The 18275-nt window shown below is 61.3% G+C and overlaps 1 protein-coding gene across 2 annotated transcripts in view; it reads left to right on the forward strand.

The window, feature by feature from the left end:
- The first annotated feature begins 615 nt into the window (after positions 1-615).
- Positions 616-18275, forward strand: part of LRRC4B (leucine rich repeat containing 4B) — a 39748-nt gene continuing 22088 nt past the window's right edge. The window contains exons 1-2 of one of the 2 annotated variants that reach the window (XM_043598421.1): positions 616-883; positions 16431-16762. In XM_043598421.1, the coding sequence (XP_043454356.1) occupies positions 16466-16762 (297 nt within the window). In that variant the 5' untranslated portion in view covers positions 616-883; positions 16431-16465. Of the gene's footprint in view, positions 884-14166; positions 14391-16430; positions 16763-18275 lie in introns of those variants that run through there. The other variant, XM_043598422.1, reaches the window with a different exon arrangement.

Raw genomic sequence — 18275 nt, forward strand, 5'->3', positions numbered from 1 at the left:
CTCTCTCTCTCCCCTTTTTCCATCTCTCCCCTCCGCTCCTCCCCACCTTTCTCTCTCTCACCTCCCCTCTTTTCCTTCCTCTCCCGATTTCCTTCCTCTCTTCTTCCCTCTTCTTCCTTCCTTCCCTTTTCCTCCCTCCTGTGTTTCTTCCACCCCTCCACCCTTCCCCCCCTCCACCCTCTCGTCCCTCCCCTTTTCTCTCCCTGACCCATCCTCTGCTTTTTTTTCTCTCTCCCGTCTCTACCCCCTCTTCCTCTCCCTCTCCTCCTCTCTGCCCTCCCTCCCCTCTCTCCTCTCCCCCCTCCTTTCCTTCCCGGGCAGCCTCTCCCCCCCCCCCCCACTCCCGGCGCCCTCCCTCCCCTCCCTCCCGCTCCCCCTCCATCATCAGTATTCCGCTCCCGTCTCCGCCGCTCTCGGCTGCTCGCGGTCGCTGCCGCACCGTCCGAGGCGGGGGCCGGGGCCGGGGCCGGGGCCTGGGGGGGTGGGGTGGGGGGAGAGCGGCGCCGGCGGCCCGAGGAGGGAGGAAGGAAGGAAGGAAGGCTGGAAGGAAGGAAGCAAGGAAAGAAAGAAGGAAAGAAAGGAAGGCAAGAAGGAAGGCGGGCGGCGGGCCGGCGGGCGAGGGCGCCGGGCCGGGCGGCAGGCGGGCGGGCGAGCGAGGAGGCAGAGCGGCCCCCCGAACCCCACCGCTACCGCTGCGGAAGCCCCCTCCCCATCCAGGAGCCGGGGAGGGGGGAGAACTCGAGAGACCCAGGCCCGGCCGCAGCCCCGCCCCCCGCGCCTCCCCGCAGCGGGCCTCGCACCCCAAATCCCTGTGCCTCATTGGGGGGGTCCTCCCCCCGCGGGCCGGGCATGCTGCCCCGGAGAAGGAGCCCCTTTCCTCGCTGTGAGTAGCTGCCGAGGGGCGCCGGGTGGGGGCGGGAGGCGGAACCGCGGAGGGTGGGTGGGGGGCATTCTCTTAATTAGGGGACCGTGGTCTAAGGCCTCCTCCGGGATGGGGGGGGGGGGGTCGGCGGCAGAGGACAGTGGGCGGGGCCTGATGGAGAGCCGAAGCGGGTGGGGGAAGCAGTCGGGTGGGGGTTCTCCGGGCCGAGCGAGTTCTGTGCTGGGGGGTCGCCGCTGCCTTGGGGACGGGCGGGGGGGTGGTGTACGTCCGGCAGTCGCTACGCGTATCCAGCTGCGGGGTTGAAGATGTAGGCTTGTGGGGGGGCTCGCCGGGTGTAGACCTGGGGCCCCCCTTTCTGGGGTGGGAGCCTGAGTTCTTCCCCCACCATTGCCCCTCCCACCCTCCACACCGCTGCTGCTTGGGGTGGGGGGGGGGCACGCCAGTGATGGGGAAGGGGGAGAGGCGGGCACGGGGTTTCCTTGGTGACCGCGCCTGGCAGGAGCGGTTGCCTTGGCAACCAGGGAGAACCGGGGAGTTTGGGAAGTGAGAATGGGAAAGACGGAGGGGGTGACTGGGGAGCGAGACAACCCCCTCCCCAATCTTCAGCGCTTCTCTCTCTGGGGTCCCCCAACCCCTCCTGGTGGGCAGCGAAACCCCTGCCCCTCCCTTTTCCCGAAACCCCCTTCCTTGACCCCATTCTGCTTCGGGGGCCTTCTATCCTTGGGCATGTGTCTCCGCGGAACCACTACCTCCCTCCCACCGTCCTTAGCCCTCTCCTCTTGGGGACCACCCCTCCCCCCATGTGCTGGCTTTCCACTCTCACACCTGCTCTTCTCAGACCTAACTGCACCTTGCCTTCCTTTCAGGGTCTTCTCACCCCCATCTCTGACACTCACCCCGCCAATATCCCCTCCCTTGACCTTCTCTCCACGAGACCCCGACTTTAGCCCCTCTCTCCTCTAGCCCCACTCCCTACCCTGTTCCTCTCCGGAACCCTTGTCTTCTCCCTTCTCCGCTTCCGATCCTTGTGTGGGGAGGCAGGGGGCTTCTCCCTAGCACTACCACCAGCCTCTCTCTCGCTCACACCCATCTGTGTCTGGGACCACCTTTTATGACCTTTCCTCACTCAGAGCCCCCCCATCCCTGTCTCCTCACCTCGTGGGATCCCCAGCCCCCGACCCCCCAGTCCTGGGGCCCTCTTCTCCGAAATCTCTCTTTCCTGCCGATCGCCTACTTTCAACTTCTCATCAGTCCCGGAGCCCGAGGCCCAGGCTCTGTCCAGGGTTCCACCCAAGTTTGCAAGCCCCCACTTCCACAGGCTCCTCCCTTCTGTCCTGCCAGGGGCCCAAGCGGTCTCTCTCCAGGGTCTGAGTCACCAGGCCCCCCGATGCCCCCTCGCCCACCCACCCCGATCCCTTCCTCTCGGCCACTCCCATCTTGACCCTTCTCTCCCCGCCCCCACCTCTGCTGCTCTTCACGAGCACCCTCTCCTCCTCCCTGCCCTGCTCCCCGCAGCCTCAGGCCCGGTTCTCCCGTCGCCACTTTCTCAGGGTGGGGAAATCCCCTGGGGAGAGCCCAGCTGGGAAGGGGGAGGGGCAAGGGAGCCTCAGGGCTGCCCCACAGCCCCCTCCCCACCCCCCTCCCCAGCTGGGAGCTGCAGTCGAGCCTCCGCAGCGCCCCATTGCTATGCGCCTCACATCCCTAGTCCCGGCCGCGCAGCCGCCAGACAGGAACTCGGGCTCCAGCGGCAGCTGGGAGTAGCCGGAGTCGCTTCCCTCCTGGTCCAGGCAGCCGGCAGCATCCTCTCCCCCCTAAAAACTCCCCACTCCCCAGGACCTTGGCCAGGATCGGCCCCTCCCTCTTCCTGGAGCATCTTCTGTCTCCTGGCTCCTTCCAACCTGCATCTTGCAGCCTCCGCTTCCCGCCTTCCTCCTGCTCTTCGCTGGGTCCCCTCTAATCCTGGCCACCTGGCTGTCCACGCAGCGGGCGCACTCAGAAAGGAGGGGCAGGGAATGAGGCAGCAGAGAGGCGCTGAGAGAGACCCTCCGACAAGGCAGAGAAGCGTGGGAGCCAGAGAGATAGAGACACAGCCAGAGTGAGAGAAGACTCCCAAACACACACACACACACACACACACACACACACACACAATTAGGGTGCATCACCACCGAGCCAGACGTACACAAAGTTACTCACCTAATTTCTGAAAGAAAGCAAGAGTCAGACAGGGGAACCCACAACCATCCACACGCACAGAGGAGCTAGAGGCCTAGGCAGAGACACAGGGAGCCACAGACTCAGGGAGAGTGTGTGCAGACCCACAGAGCTGGCACAAAGGAGCCAGAGAACATTCCACCACCAGAGGTGCAGGGGGGATTAGAGGCACAGTGAACTTCGAGGGACCTGAACCAGCCACGGGCAGAGGGTGGGAGAGTGTGAGAAAGACACAGAGGCATGAGTGGGCAGAGGTGTGCGAGAGCACACACATACGCACGCACACACACACAGTTATTCACTGGCAGCCAGAGACCCAGTTGCAAACAGGGCTGCGGTACCCAGAGTCAGCCAGAGGCCAGGAGAAAGAGCCGGAGTCAAGTGCACGTATAGAGACACGCACAGCCCTTCACGCACAGAGACCCAGAGGGAGAGACAGAGGCAGCACCCTGCGGAGAACCATGCTGGCCAGAGAGGCCCTCAAACCCGGTCGCCTCATGAACTCACGTGCGCCAAGAGACACAAAGTGAGAGGCACAGAGGTGGCCTCGGAGCTCTGGGGATGTCACAGAGCTGCGCGCGCACAGTCAAGCCCAGAGCCCAGTGTGAGGGGCACAGGTGTGTGCTGACTGGAGCCGGCCATCACCCTTAATTCCACCCAGAGGCAGTTGGGGGAATGCCCTCCGCCTGCCAGAGTCCGAGGGCTCCCAGGGGTCTCCTCGCTGTCGGAGAGGACAGCAGGATTAAACCATCGGGTGCCAGACGACCACTGACACATCCCTCCAAGGCAGAGCCATGGCCAAGTGCAGGCGCCCAGGGACTCGTGCACAGTCACAGAGGCCTCAAGGGGAAAGGCAGGTCTTTGGGCAGAGGTGGGCAGAGGGGCAGGAGGCGGAGGGGAAGCACTGAACTCCTTCTGGCGCCCTGGCTCCATTCTCAGGCCACGGTCCCCATCCCTGTCTCCCTTCCTCCCCACTTCTCTCCACCATCCTGCCCCATCTTTCACCCTCCCCCACCTCTGTGGCCGGGCACCTGTCACTAGATGTTACCCGGACCTCCTGTGTCTATCAAGCCCATCTCCCACCGTCTCTCCCCTGGCTCTCCCCTGGGGCGAGCCTCCTCGCCCTACAGCCCTAGCCCTACAGCCCTACAGCCCAGTGGATCGCTCCACACAGATGAACTTATTCATCAGTATTTCTTTCTCAAAGCCCACCTGCTGTGAAACCTGCCTCTGTTTCCCTGTAGGCTCTGCTCTCTGCTCCTCTGTGTCACTCTCCCTCACCCCCACCAGCCCGTAGGTCCTCCCTGCCTCCTGCTCTGTCTTTCCTGCACTCACTCTCCCACATTCCTGAGTGCTTCCCCTGCGTCCTGTGGGCCCTGAGTGTTATTTCCCCCCAGTGCTTTCCAAGTATTTAATGTGTTGTCAACTTTAAAAAAAAAAATAGTGATTTCACGTAAAAATCCATTCTCATCATGGAAAAAAAAAAATTGTAGCTACGTGTGGTGACGGATGTCAACTAGACTTATTGTGGTAATCATTCCACAAATACAGAATCATTACGTTGTACACTTGAAACTCATACAATGTTATATGTCAATGACATCCCCCCCCTCCAAATCCAGATTACCCGCTTCTTTTGAAAAATTCCCCTTCTGGGGTAGCCATGGGCTGTGCTCAGGTACCTGCTGGCCACCGCTCCCACTCTCTATTAACCTGCCGTATCCATCTGTCTTAACCTGCCCGGCTCCATAGGCAGCTGAGTTCTCAAGGCTGGCTATTTTCTCTGGCCCCGGGCTTGGTTTTTGCCCTGTCACTCTCTCCACGCTACTTCTCTCTGGTTTCTTTCCAAAATTGGAGCCCCCTTGGCCGGGAGCTTTGTCAGCCTGGCCTTTCTGCCTCATCATCCTCTGGGGCAGTTTTGCCCCAGCCCCCAGGCTCACCTGCCCCCCCCCTCCCGTGGAGGCAGAAACTCGCGAGACCACCAGGGTGTGGGGCGCACAGGAGCTCTCCACAGCCATGATCTGCTTGGGAAGCGCTGGTCCCTGGCAGTGTTCCTGAAGCCACCACGTGGCAGCCAGTCGAGGCTGGCTGACGCCGGGGCGGGCCACAGACCCCACGCTTGTCCCTTAGTGCAGGGATGGCAGTCCCTGGGCGCCTGCACTTGGCCATGGCTCTACCTTGGAGGGATGTGTCAGGGGTAGGTTTCCCTGTGTGTTGGAGGACCGGTGCACATTTGGGAGTTCATCCGGTCCAAGTGCAGGTCTCAGAGGACAGGGGTCCTGGTGATGGACCTGGGGCCCTGTTCTGGGAAGGGGAGGGGCTTAGTTTGGCCCCGCCTCCAGGTCAGGGTGCGGACAACGGAGGTAGCTTTTGTGCCATGACAGGGCTAGGGCCCAGCTTTAGTTACTCCACCATCACCCTTTGGGGTATCAGGAGCATGGCTTTGTTTCCTCTCCTCATCTCTTGAATTTGGGACACCTCCATCCTCACTGAGCAGAAGCCCCTTTACCTTCCCTTCCGGGTCCCTGAAAGTAAGGTGGCTCTGCCAGGCAGGAGAGTAGGAAGAGCCCAAATGCCCCTCTGTTGCCTGGAAACCTACAGGCACAACCGTTGTCTTGGTAGGTGGAGGCCGAGGAGCTGCACTAGGGGCCCGGGAGATGGGCTGCTAGGGGACCCTGCAGTTCGGGGTCAAGCAGGAGTCCATCCCAGGGGACCACTGGGTCCCCAAGAAGGCTGCCAAGAGAAAAAATGCCCGGTCCGGCCTGGGGGTTGAGAAGCGTGTATAGGACCCAGAAGCAGGGGGAAGGGAGGCTGGGGCCAGCAGCCCAGGCCACCCCCTTCCTGTCTCAGCCCGCTAAGGCAGTCCTCTTCTCTTCCTGAAGCCCCCAGCCCACTCTCCTGCCCACAGAATTGACCTTAGGCCTTGGAGCTCTTGTTCCAAGCAGTGAGACAAAGCTCAGAGAGCGGTGCCAGCCCTGGCTCTCCTGAGGGGTAAACCCCAGGCGGTAAACACTGAGATGTGCCTCCCCTTGCCTAGAACCCTCAAGCACAGGGCCGGAGAGAAGAATGAAAAGAGCTGAAGTCTACGGAGAGCTTACCACGTGCCAGGCTCTGTGGCAGCCTGCGTGGCTGTTCTCCACTTGCCCTTCATGGAAGACCTCCAAGGGAGGCACGATCATCATCCCTAGTTGGGCATACAGGGAGACTGAGGCTCACAGAGAAGTCCCTTGCCCAATGTCAACAGCCAGAAGTGGCTTCGCTGGGGCTGCAAGCCCAGGCGTGGGCCACCCTGCAGATTGTTTCCCCCAGCTGAGACCACTGCTTTCCAGGAGGGTAAACTGAGACCCAGAGAGTGGAACTTGCTGGTCCATCAGGCCCTCCAAGTAGAAATTAGGATTGTTAATAAGAATCAGATTGTTAATAACAGACTCATAGCAGGTTATACTTTATTTTTTGGTAATTTTATTTTAGAGAGAACGGGAACAGGGAAGAGAGAGAGAGAGAGAGAGAGAGAGAGAGAGAATCTTAAGCAGGCTCCATGCTCAGCACAGAGCCTGATGTAGGGCTCGATCCCGTGAACCATGAGAACATGACCTGAGCCGAAATCAAGAGTCAGATGCTCAACCGACTGAGCCCCCAGGTGCCCTGAAGGTTAGACTTTAAAAGAGACATCAGGGTTCCTGTAACTTAGGGCCTCCCCTCATTTATGCCTTTGTAATGCCTCCAGGGGACAGGACCAACCCTCCCCGATTCTCACAGTGGGCTCTCCTCACCAGGTGTGGGAGGGTCCAATCCATGTCTAGCTGGTGGCGGGGGGGGGGGGCACGGATTCCTCAGGTGATTCGATGTCCATCCCCCCCCCCCCGCCTCCACTCCTCAATAAATGATCAGGCTGGAAATGCTGGATTTACATATGGGGAGCAGAGAGACTGAGTCACGGAATGAGAAAGAGGTTTGTTCTTCAGACCCAGTGAAAATACCCTTTAATATCACTGTCATTCAAGTGCCCAGCACCAGACATGTCAGCATGAGCCCCCAGTAAGCTAGGTATCATTATCTCTGCAGACAGAGCCTGGTGGGGACAGGAGGGGGACCACAACGAGCCAGTGGCAAGTCAGAGTTTGAACCCAAGTTTCCCTGACGCCAGTCTCTTTCCAGCTCTCCGTCGTCCTAGAGTGATGGTGCGGTGACACGGAGGAGGAGGGTCACAGTTAGAGAATAATTTTAGTGCGAGCTTCCTCTGTGCCAGGTACCACGCTGAACCCATCACAGGTATCGGACCAGAGTCTGCACCACCCCCGGAGGTAGATGAGCTATTTTCCCCATTTCACAGAGGAGCAAATTGAGGCCCCGAGAGGTGACATCCCCTCCCCAAGGCTACAGGGCTAGTAACTGTGGCAGTGGAGGTTCTAACGAGGGTCTGGCCCAGCCTGGAGCACACTCTTCCACGGAGCAGGGGGAGGGAGGAGGAGAGCTCGTGATTCATCCTGAAATGGAGCGCGGGGTGCTCCCAGACCAGCATCCCCAGGAAGTCCGGCCCCTGAGTCTCCCCACTCCTCCCCCACTCCCGTCAGAATCTGCACTACAAGATCCCAGGCGATCTGGACACATGTGGATGTCCCAGAAACACTGCTCCAGTTCAAGTGCCTTCCCACTTTTTATTACTTTTAGTAGTACACACATACACACACATCCCTTTTATAAAGTTCGTCATGCAGGGGCACCTGGGCGGCTCAGTCGGTTAAGCATCTGACTCTTGATTTATGCTCAGGTCATGATCTCACGGTTCCTGGGATTGAGCCCCATGTAGGGTGCTGCACTGGCTGCATAGAGCCTGCTTGGGATTCTCTCTCCCTTTCTCTGTCCCTCCCCTGCCTGCGCGTGCACACATGCTCTCTCTCTCTCTCTCTCTCTCTCTCTCTCTCAAAATAAAGAAACATAAAAAAAATAAAATTAGTTACACACATCCTGAGGTAGAAAACAAATTGCAGAATTGCCCTTCCAGGGGCCAGCAAGGAGAGAAGGAGCCAGGGAGGCCACGGTCAAGGTGGCTTGCACTGCACCCCTCCCACCTGCAAACTCACCTCCCACACCCCTGCCGGAGCCTTGGCGGTGACCTCTGTTTTGAAAAGTTCCAAAACCAGGCCAGGCTCTAGCTCCCCCACCCCCCCACCCAGGCAGATTCAATTCAGCAGCGTTATACTGACCCCCACATCCCAGAGCTACACAGAATCGCACAGAGTGTGCACAGAAGGGAGGGGGCCTGGGGTCGCGCTTCAGCTGGGAGCCCGCCCGGGGCTGTGTGTTCGCAGGGGCCTCAGGCAGAGCCAGTTCCATGCAGACCTGAGCTTCAGCCAGACACACACTGGGACAGCCACTCCAGCAGTCAGAACCACGTTCTCCAATACAGTAACCACTACAGCCACGTGTGGCCATTGACATTTAGATTAATTTAAATTAAATTAATTCAATTCCTCAGTCACACTCACCACTCAGTAAGCGCTCACCAGCCGCACGTGCTCGTGGCTACCATGTTGGACAGCACAGAAAGCGTTTCTTCCGTAGTCGCAGAGACTGCCACTGGGCAGCAACGCATCAGTTCCCAGAACATTCTATGCCGGCTGGTAGACAGCTGCTGCTCTCAGGCCTTCATGCATCCCCCAAACCCGTGCCCTCCCAGTCCTTTGTCATAGGGTATCTTATTAATCCCCATTTCTCCGATGAGGAAATGGAGTGAGGAAAGTTCCTAGCAGGAAACGCAGCAACGCAGAGATGGGAGCCGCGTTTTCCTTTCTCCATTTATCAGCCAGGTCTTGGGTCCCAGCTCACCCTTGCAGGTCACTTGCAAAGCGCCAGACCCTGCCCTGGGCCCCCTTGCCGGAGGGAGCCTCCGGCAGCCCCGCAGCCCCCAAGTGTCACCAACGGCCTGTGTTACAGAGGAGGGAAGTGGGGGTGGGGGGAGGGCAGAGGGATGGAGGGGCTGGCCCAGCGTCTCACGGCCAGGGACTGGTGGGGCCACCCAGGGCCCTCCATCACTGCTCCTGGAGCATCCTGGGCCCCTGGCATGAGCGGGCTCACCTCCTACTGGCAAAGACGGGGGTTGGGGGTCCTGTGTCCAGGGATCGCTCTATTTTCTCCCCCCCATCTCCGACCTCCTCTGGTGCCCTGTCTCCTTTCCTGGCTCTCAGAATCTGACCCCAGATCTGTAAGGAGAGTGCGGCTCCTCCCTCTGCCTCGCCTCCTACATCTCCTCCAAGTTCCGCAGCTTTGGCTTTGGCGAATTTGCTGCATGCCTCCGTTCTGCCTCCTCTCCATACCCACAGCCCCAGCCTCACCCTCTGCCCCTGGACCCCTGGCCCGGCTCCTCCCCAGCTTTCAGCTCCCCCCGCCCCCCACGCCCCGGGTTTACTCGGAGGGGTCTTTCCAACCCAGAGCTGACTCGCCCCTCCCCTACCCCAACACCACCCCCCCAGCACCCCTGCTTCTCAGCCTACTGTGGGGGTGGGGCGCCTTTGTAACTGAGCTGGGCTCTGTGTGGCTCCCTGACCCCCACCCGCCTCTCTGGCCCCCAGGCCTTGGCACCCTGGGGTTCTTTCGTCACCTGCACACCTGTTGCTCCTGCTTCTGGTCTCAGCTTTGCGATCACCTCCTCCCGACTCCCCTCCACCGGCCATGGGCCCGTGGGCGGTGATTTGCCTAGACATTCCGGGAACCCCCACCTGTGCTCACAGGCTCCCCTCCGGCCTCCCCAGCCAGTGCCAGCAGGGGACCGGGCGGGAGGGGGTACTCGCTGGCTCTTCTTGCCGAGGCTTTGTGGGGGCCCGCGTGTCCGTGTCCGGGGCATTGGGGACGCAGCCGTGAGCAAGCCAGACAAACTCCCCGCCTGGGGAGCTCACCTTCTGGTGGGAGACAGACAATGATGGACAGAACAAATCGCTGTCTACAGGGTACCTTCTGGCCATCCGAGGGCTGGGGAGCAAAGGAAGTGTGTCAGTGCAAGAGGTGGGGGCAGGGCAAGTCAAGGGCTGAGCCCCCACAAGCCTTTCCCAGGGTTCTGCCAGCTCAAAAGTTAGGGGACTGTCGATTCTCCGGGCTTTGGGGTTGCTTTTGTTTGAAAAGCCTTCAGGACAGGGACTGGCTCAGAGGGACACACGTGTGAAGTTGTTTCATCCGTCCCCGAAGCCGGCTCTGCCCATACCCTCCCCCCCACCAACTTAACAGCTCCCAGCCTTGCGCATATGACAGGCATCCAGCGAGAGAAGTGTTCAGCTCTCTCTGGCTTTGATGTCTCTCCACCCTCCTGGCTCCAGGCTCCACTTCCGCCCCAGTCCCTCACAGTCGGGAAGTTCTTCTTTAGATCTAACCTCCATCCCTCTTGCTGCGATGGCAGTCAATTTCCTGTCTTTTCTCTCACCTTCTGAACTCCCCCCAGAAAAATGAGTATGCCCGACAGGAACGTTCCCTGCCTCCCTTCTCTCCTCGCCCCACCTCCCCTGGGCCCCCGAGTTTCCGATCTGCCATCTGCCCGAATCCTCTCAGGCACAGTGCCCGAGATCTCTCAGAGCTTGGTCTGGGGAGGATGGTGATGCTTCCCCTGGTCCGCAGTTCCCTCTCGGGCTTCCTCTGCTCTCCTGCCCTTCTTGTAGTCTCTCCCTCTCCCTGGCCCCTCGTGCACAGTCGTGTTTTGGTCTCTAGCCCCTGTCTTTGTTCCTCTGTCTTTCCATGTCTCTGCCCCTCTCTGCCTTGTGCCCCTCTTCTCTCTTTGGGGCCTCGTGCCTCTGTGGCTGTTTCATTCCTTCGACCAGGTAAGGGTGGAGAACAGGCAAGAGGCCTCCCCCCAGGGCACGTGGTGACCTGGCCAGGTTCTGGGCCTTGGCTTCCAATGCCAGCTGTCCCACGGACAAGCTGTGTGACCGGCCATCGGCCAGTGTCTTCAGCCCTCCCGATCTGTTGCTCCAACTGTAAAATGGACACCAGAACAGGCCACGGGAAGAAGCCAGTGGCTGCAGGCGTGGGCAGTGCTTAGGCCAGCACCAGGCACATTGTGGGTGCCCAGGAAACGCTTCCCATCGCTATTAGGATTGCACTGTGGGGAGCAAGGCGATCGCTGACAGCAGGTCATGTGACCCCTGTCAGCAGGGTGTGGAGCAGGGGAGGTTTGTCTCATCCTATGCAGTGGGGATGAGACAAGCTTTGCAGGATGCTGACTATTGTTTAACATGTCCCCCCACCCTGAGAGACTTCCGTGGGACTGAGGTTGCTGTCCTGACAAGCTTTGGGGTCTCTGGGACCTGTTGGCTCTGGTGAGGCTGACCAAGGAGGGACCATTTCGCAGCCGTGCATGGCCTGGGGCAAGTGCCTTTGTCTTTCGGTGCCTCGGCTTTCCTATCTGTGAAATGGGGGTAGTAGCAGCGCCTCTCCGAGGGCCCAGGGGAGAACTGCGGTTATTGCCAAGTACAGAGCCCAGAATGGTGCCCCAGGAATGCCAGGTACCTGGCAGACATCGACATCGTCGGTGGTGTGGGGACCTCTCAGACGTGTGCCCCAGGGCTTTGGGAACGTGCTCAGCAGGGGAAGGGTTATCCTCACAGCATGACGGTTAGTGGGGTGCAGGAGCTGCCCTGGGGACCTGCTGTTTGGGATTCTAGAGTGTGGTACCTGGGACCTCTCCATCCAGGTTGCGCCTTGGTGCAGCACCGGCGTCAAACTGAAGGCAGTTGTGTTTGCATATGGATGTGCTGCCTCTGCTGGGCCGGCCTCCTGGGATGAGCGGGGACCTCAGGATCTGGGCCGCCTGAGGTGTGAGCTTGAGAGGTTGCAGCTGTTAAGAATGTGTCCTGGGCTGGGTGCGGGTCTCTGTGCAACTGTAACGAGGCAAAGTGTTCAGTCCGTGAGGAGTATAGACTAACAGCCATGATAACTCGCTCATTCATTCCTCACTCAGTTTACTGAGCACCTAACGTGTGCCAGGCACCGTCATAAATACTGGGAACCAAACTGCCCAAAACAGATGGAGTGCCTGCCCTTGGGGAGCTTACACTCAAGTGTGTGGGCTTGTAAGAGGCTAGATGCTGACAAATGTCATATAGAAAAGTACAAGAGGGAAGGTTCTGGAGAGGGCTAGGGTGCTGTGATTTGAGGTGGTCAGGATGGCCTCACCGGAGAAGGTAACACCTGAGCAAAGACCTGAGAGGAGGCAAGCCCAATCTGGGAGGCGGGGCGGTGGGGTTGGGGGGGTGGGGGTTGCCTCTGGGATCCAGACAGGGAAGAGCAAGAGCAAAGGCCCTGAGGCAGAAATGTATGCAGCCTGTTCCAGAAACTGAGGAGGCCAGTGTGGCCTGAAGTCAGCGAGTGAGCAGGGGAGGAGACCAGAGCTGAAGCCAGAGAAGTAGCCCAGCCTGAGGAGAGGTGCCCTGGGAACCCAGGTGATGTCCCCTGCCCTTGCACCTAGTGAGACCACCTGAGTGAGGGGGTGAGGGGCTGTGGCGCAGAGGAGGGCAGGGTCTGGAGGGCAGGTTGGATGTTGACAGGACCCCTCTGGCTGCCTGTGGGAACAGACTGGGAGGGAGGGTGGGACAGAAGCGGGGGACCAGTGAAGAAGGACTCTGATCTCAGGGGAGATGGCTTGGGGGCGAGGAGGAAAGGGGGCCAGATCTGCATGTGGGGCACAGGTAGAGCATTTTCACTGAGGATCTAGCTAGCCGGCCCCCAACAGCCCTAGGAGGCCGATACTCTTATTACCCCCCCATCTCTCAGCATTTCCTGCAGCTCAGAACCACGAAGTCACTGGCCCTGAGGTCACACAGCAAGGGAAACAGTCCCCCTTGCTTCATGTGCCCTAATGCTGCCACTTACCTTCTGTGCCCTGTGGGTGCCCTGGGCTTTGGGTATGGAGGTGGCCTTTGGCGGCACCGACACCAGTGCTTGCACACAGTAGGGACTCAGAAAATATCTGCCGGCTGGCTGGCTGGCTGGGTGAATGGAAGAAACGCGAGCGGCTTCCCTGCCCATTTTGCAGAAGTGTATGGGGAGGCGGCTAGCGGGCCCTGGCTGAGGTCCGGGGGAGAGGGCTGCATCTGGGGCCGGGTTTCTTTGTGGCACGAATGGGGGCCGGCCCTTGGCTGCAGGACTGGGTGACGAGGATGTTGGCCCAGGATCGCTGGTGTGTCAGTGGTGGGGGTAGGAGTAAATGGCCACGCGGCGTGGTGAGGGGCTCGGGGAGCTCCCCCGGGGGGGCCTGGAGGTAGTAGCTCCTGAGGGGAGACTGTGCTAGGCTGTCTGTCCTTGGGCCTGGGGACAGGTGCAGGAGGGGTGGCTGTGGCCAGCGGTGGGGGGGGTGGGGTCAGCCGTGGCCCAGCCTGGTTTTGCAGCCAGTCTGTGCCACGAGGCCGGGCTTGGCACAGCCCACACGCCCCCCCCCCCTTCCCAGGGCAGCCGGCCGTCAACCTTCCTCCCCCCGCTTCCCCCGACCTTCCCCTGCCGCCCAGAACCAATGGGTTAATTAGATAACGGAGCCTTTGATTAGCGGGGGAGGGGGAGGCCTCCCGGTGCAGGGAAGGGGGGCCGAGGAGGAGGGAGGAGAGGCGCCCTCCCCGTTCGGAAGGAGAGAAAGAAGGAGGGAGGGGGTGGGGAGGGAGGGAGCTGAGGCACAGCTTGGCTCTGCACTGCCGTGTGACTAGAAATTGTAATCGCGGAGAAAGAGAGAGACAGACAGAGCCTGGCCGAGAGAGACCGAGACAGACGGACAGACAGACAGAGAATCTGACCCAGACGGGCTCCCCAACCTACGGAGAGGGTGATGGGGACAGAGCGAGAGTGAGGAGGAGATGGAGGAGAAGGAGAGAGGGGGCCTGGTCGTCCCGAGGGAGGCGAGACAGTGAGGGGGAGCCCCGAAGAGGGGGCTGGGGCTGAGGAGGGACAAGGCCAGGGGGCCGGGAGAGAGGGGAAGGGGGCCGGGGTCGGTGGGGGGAGAGCAGAGCAGCCAGCGGTGGGGGGGGGGGGAGGAGAGTGGAGGTAGCGGTGGGGGTGGGGGTAGGAAGCAAGAGGAGGCCAGCAGGGAGGAGGGGGAGGAGACTGCTGCAGTGGCCTGGACGGGCCTCCCCGGGGCGGGAAGGGCGACCGGCGAGGAGGGGGGGGCGCGGGGAGACCCAAGAAGCCCCTGCGCCCCCCCCCAGCCCGACCTCGAAGGAAGCCCTGGAGAACTGGGGAGGCAGAGCCCCCCCGCCGGCTGGAGGCATGTGGAGGGGGGGGCCTGGGGCCCAGGGAGAGGCCCAGCGGAAGCGGAGCCACCGGGGTGAGTGTCCCTCACTGTGGTTGGGTGGGGGGGACAAGGACAGAGATGGCTGAGGGCGAAGGAGGGAAGGGGCGGGAGGCCCAGCCGCCACCGCAGAAGCTGTGATGGGAGGGGGGGGAGGGATGCGGGCGGCTGCAGGAGAGATGGGGACAGATGCGGTAGAGACGCGGCTGCAGGCCTGGACCTGGGGCGAGAGCTGCAGCCGCAATTTCTGCCCCTGGCTTCGAGGGTGTGGGCTGAGTCGTCGCCAGTCTTAGGAGGTGGGAAAGGGGATGGGGGTGCAGGACTAGGGCCAGTGGAGACCCCCCTGTCACACTCGGGAAGGGGAGACCCCGCTGCGCTCACATGACTCACAGATAGAGGCGCACACAGCCCCCAGCCCACCAGGTGGAAAAATGAGTCCAGGATTCAGACACAGAACCGACCCCTCCCCCGTCTCTGTCTCTCAGGCTTTCTCGTCTCTCTGTCTCTGCGTCCCTCCGTCTAGCTCTGGATGATCTTGGAAACTGCAGAAGGAGGAAGCGAATGTGTGTGTGTGTGTGTGTGTGTGTGTGCGCGCGCGTGTGTGTGCGCACGCGCGTGCGGGGTTAGGGCTGGTGGCCCCGTGTCCGTGGGTCTGAGAGTCGGCTGTCTGCGGTGTGCCCGGGTCTCTGCTGCTGGTGGGCATGGTTGTGCAGACCACTTCCGTCTCCCCCCCCGCCCCCCCGATAGCGGGGGGACTCAGGGCGGCCTGCTGATGTGTGTGCACGTGCATGTGCTCCAGACACTGCCTGGAAGGGAAGGGAAAGCCAGGGCCACCAGCCCCCTCTGCCCCTCGCTGGCCGGCTCCACGCCGGGACGAGCCGTCCCCCTTCCAGCGCCTCAGTGTCCTCGTCTGCAGATTGGGCGTCCTAACGGCTTCCTCCTACGGTTCCTGGGAGGCTTCCATGAGAACACTGTGTGCGCAGAGTCTGGGGCATAGAAAGGGCTAACCCGGAAGACGGGAGCTATTATTATCGTTGCTGTTCTCACCGTCGCTGTTGTTATGATTGGCCCGTCCCCCTTTGTCTTGCCCTGACCCCACCCCGCCCGTTGCCCACCCAGAGTTCGAGCACAGGGTCTCTGGCCCCCAGCCCCCTCCCCACCGACCGCCCCGACACCATCCCCGGCAGCTGCTGGCACGGAGCCACCAGGCGCTGCCTTGGCCCTGGGCACCTGCAATCCCACGGCCTCCTGCCTGTGCTGCCACCCCAGGCCCCCGCGGCCCCCTCCTCCCCCTCGCCTTCTCCAGTCTGCTCCCAGCCTCTCCTGCCCACACTTCACCTCAACAGGTGCCTTGTCTGGCACTTACCTTCTTGAAGTTCCTCCTCTGAGTCTAACTCAAGTCTCTCTGGCTGCTGAGAGGCCACCCCCGGCCCCTGACGGGGTGACAGGAGTCTGAGGGGCGGCGGGCCCAGTGTGGGGGGCGTTTGGTGCTGGGCACCCGGCCTCTTTGCAAAGGCTTCTGGGTAGGGAGTGGGGTGAGGGGACAGGAGGTCGCGCCGGCAGCAAGGGGGCCTAGATGGCCACTGTGACGGAAGCCAGACTCCAGACCACCACCCAGGCTTCCAGACCCGGCACTTCATCCTTTCTCTGTCACTTCATCTTGTCTCTCTTCCTCTCCCTCCATCTCTGCCTCTTTGTCTCCGTTTCTGAAACCGTGCCTAGAACCAGGGTTTGGATCTGACATCTCCATTACTGGCCAAGCGCCTGGGGCAGCTGTTCTCTCCCCACCTCACCCTTGCCTCGGTTGTCCGTTCTGCGAAATGGGCACAATCTTCCAGTCGGGGAAGGACGTGAGACAGTGCAGGGAGGGCAGGGCTAGCGCCATTCTCTGCCTCCCTCAGGGGGTGGGTCGGCCCCCCACAGGGCGGGGGGAGCCCTGCTCTCTGGGTCCTGTTAGACCAGGGAGGTGACGGTGGCAGCAGTGGCTGAGAGCTGCCTGGGGGTTGGGGAGCAGGTGGGCCAACGGGGTCCTTGTCCCTCACTGAGCTTCTCCCTCTCTCCCCCCCACCCCAACAGCCCCCCGGCGCCCACGCGGAGCATGAACATTGAGGATGGCGTGCGCCCGCAGCTCCCCGTGCCCCCCACTGCCGCCCGGTAGGATGTCCTGGCCCCATGGGGCCCTGCTCTTCCTCTGGCTCTTCTCCCCACCCCTGGGGGCCGGCGGGGGCGGCGTGGCCATGACATTGGCCGCCGGAGGGGGCTCCCCGCCGGCCACCTCCTGCCCCGCGGCCTGCTCCTGCAGCAACCAGGCCAGCCGGGTGATCTGCACGCGGAGAGAGCTGGCCGAGGTCCCCGCCAGCATCCCTGTCAACACGCGGTACCTGAACCTGCAGGAGAATGGCATCCAGGTGAGCTGGGCCGGCATCCGGTGGGGTGGGGGAGGGGGGGGACACAGCCGTGGGGGGTGGGTAGTGGTGCTGCACAGGTGGTGGCCAGTTCCTCTTCCTCGAGGTGGCGGAGGCCTTCTGGGCGTCCCCTCCAGCTCCTCACGGCCGTCCCTGTGGCACTTAGGAGATACTGTTTGCATCCTATTAACTTGAGCTAAGGTGTTTCTCTGACGAGAAAACACCTCTGTGCCAGTGCGTTGGGGCTCGGAGGCACGGCCACCTGCCTGCCTCCGCCAGCACAGGACAGGCAAGCCCTCGGCCTGCCCTTGGGGTCACAGGTGGGCAAAGCGACCCTTGCTCGAGGCCTCCGTGCCTTCCGCGCCGCTACACCTGCTGCGTGGCCTCGGGCTCACGTGGACTCTGCGCCTCCGTTTCTTCGTCTGCAAAATGGGGATGCTAAGACCTCCTGGCCTGGGGAGTGGGGTGACGGCTGATGGGTTTCAGACTTGCCAGGGACTTAGAATCTCCTGGCAACTGGCGAGCACTCCTTTGCCGCGCGGTGTGGGGCTCATGTGCCCATTTCCCGGAGGTGGCGTGACATTTGGAGACCTGAGCACTCCCGTGGGCCTCGTCTCCTGTCCAAGCGCGTGGCTGGTGCCTGGACGGGGCAGGTGCCATCCGGTTAATTGTGACTGTGGCTAAGACGGGCTATAAATGATGCCTCGAGGGCAGAGCTGTGCGGTTTTTAAAGCAGAGTCTCTCCTTCTCTACTCTGTTGACGTTTGAGGCCCAATCGTCTTTGGTTGTGGGGACCTCCTATGTGCTGTAGGGTGCTGAGCAGTAACCCTGGCCACCAGACGCCAGCAGCACCTCGCCCCTGGTGCCCAAATGTCTCCAAATGTTACCAGATACTGAGGGGGGTGGATCTCCCTAGTTGAGAGCCACTATTTTTTTTTTAAGTTTTTAAATGTTACTTTTGAGAGAGAGAGAGTTCAAGTGAGGGAGGGGCAGAGAGAAAGGGAGACACAGAATCTGAAGCAGGCTCCAGGCTCCGAGCTGTCAGCCCAGAGCCCGACGCGGGGTTCAAACCCACCAACCGTGAGATCATGACCTGAGCCGAAGTCGGGTGCTTAACCTACTGAGCCACCCAGCCGCCCCGAGAACCACCATTTTAAAGGCACAGGGTTGGTACCGCGCACCACGCAAGCCTCCCCCGACCCCAGCCCATAAAGCTAGGAGAGAAGACGGCTCGCGTGTGACATCCCAGGCCCCTGGGAGCTAAGGTTCCCCTCTGCCATGGCACTTCCCTGTCTGTCCCTGGGAGGGGAAGGGGTTAGTGGCGCCCATCTCACTGTCCCAGAGAGCCTGGGGCTGACAGGGCTCCCCTCTGCAGAAGACAGGGGGGATCTTTCAGGGGCGCAGCACCAAGGGCACTACTGCCCAAGTCGAGAAGGCTATCCTGGTGGCCGCACGGCAAAGACCAGTGAAGCCACTGTTGGGGTCAGGATCGTGTCCTCCAGCTCGGCCCCACCTC

This window comes from Prionailurus bengalensis, chromosome E2 (genome assembly GCF_016509475.1).
Source record: "Prionailurus bengalensis isolate Pbe53 chromosome E2, Fcat_Pben_1.1_paternal_pri, whole genome shotgun sequence".
Lineage (NCBI taxonomy): Eukaryota > Metazoa > Chordata > Mammalia > Carnivora > Felidae > Prionailurus > Prionailurus bengalensis.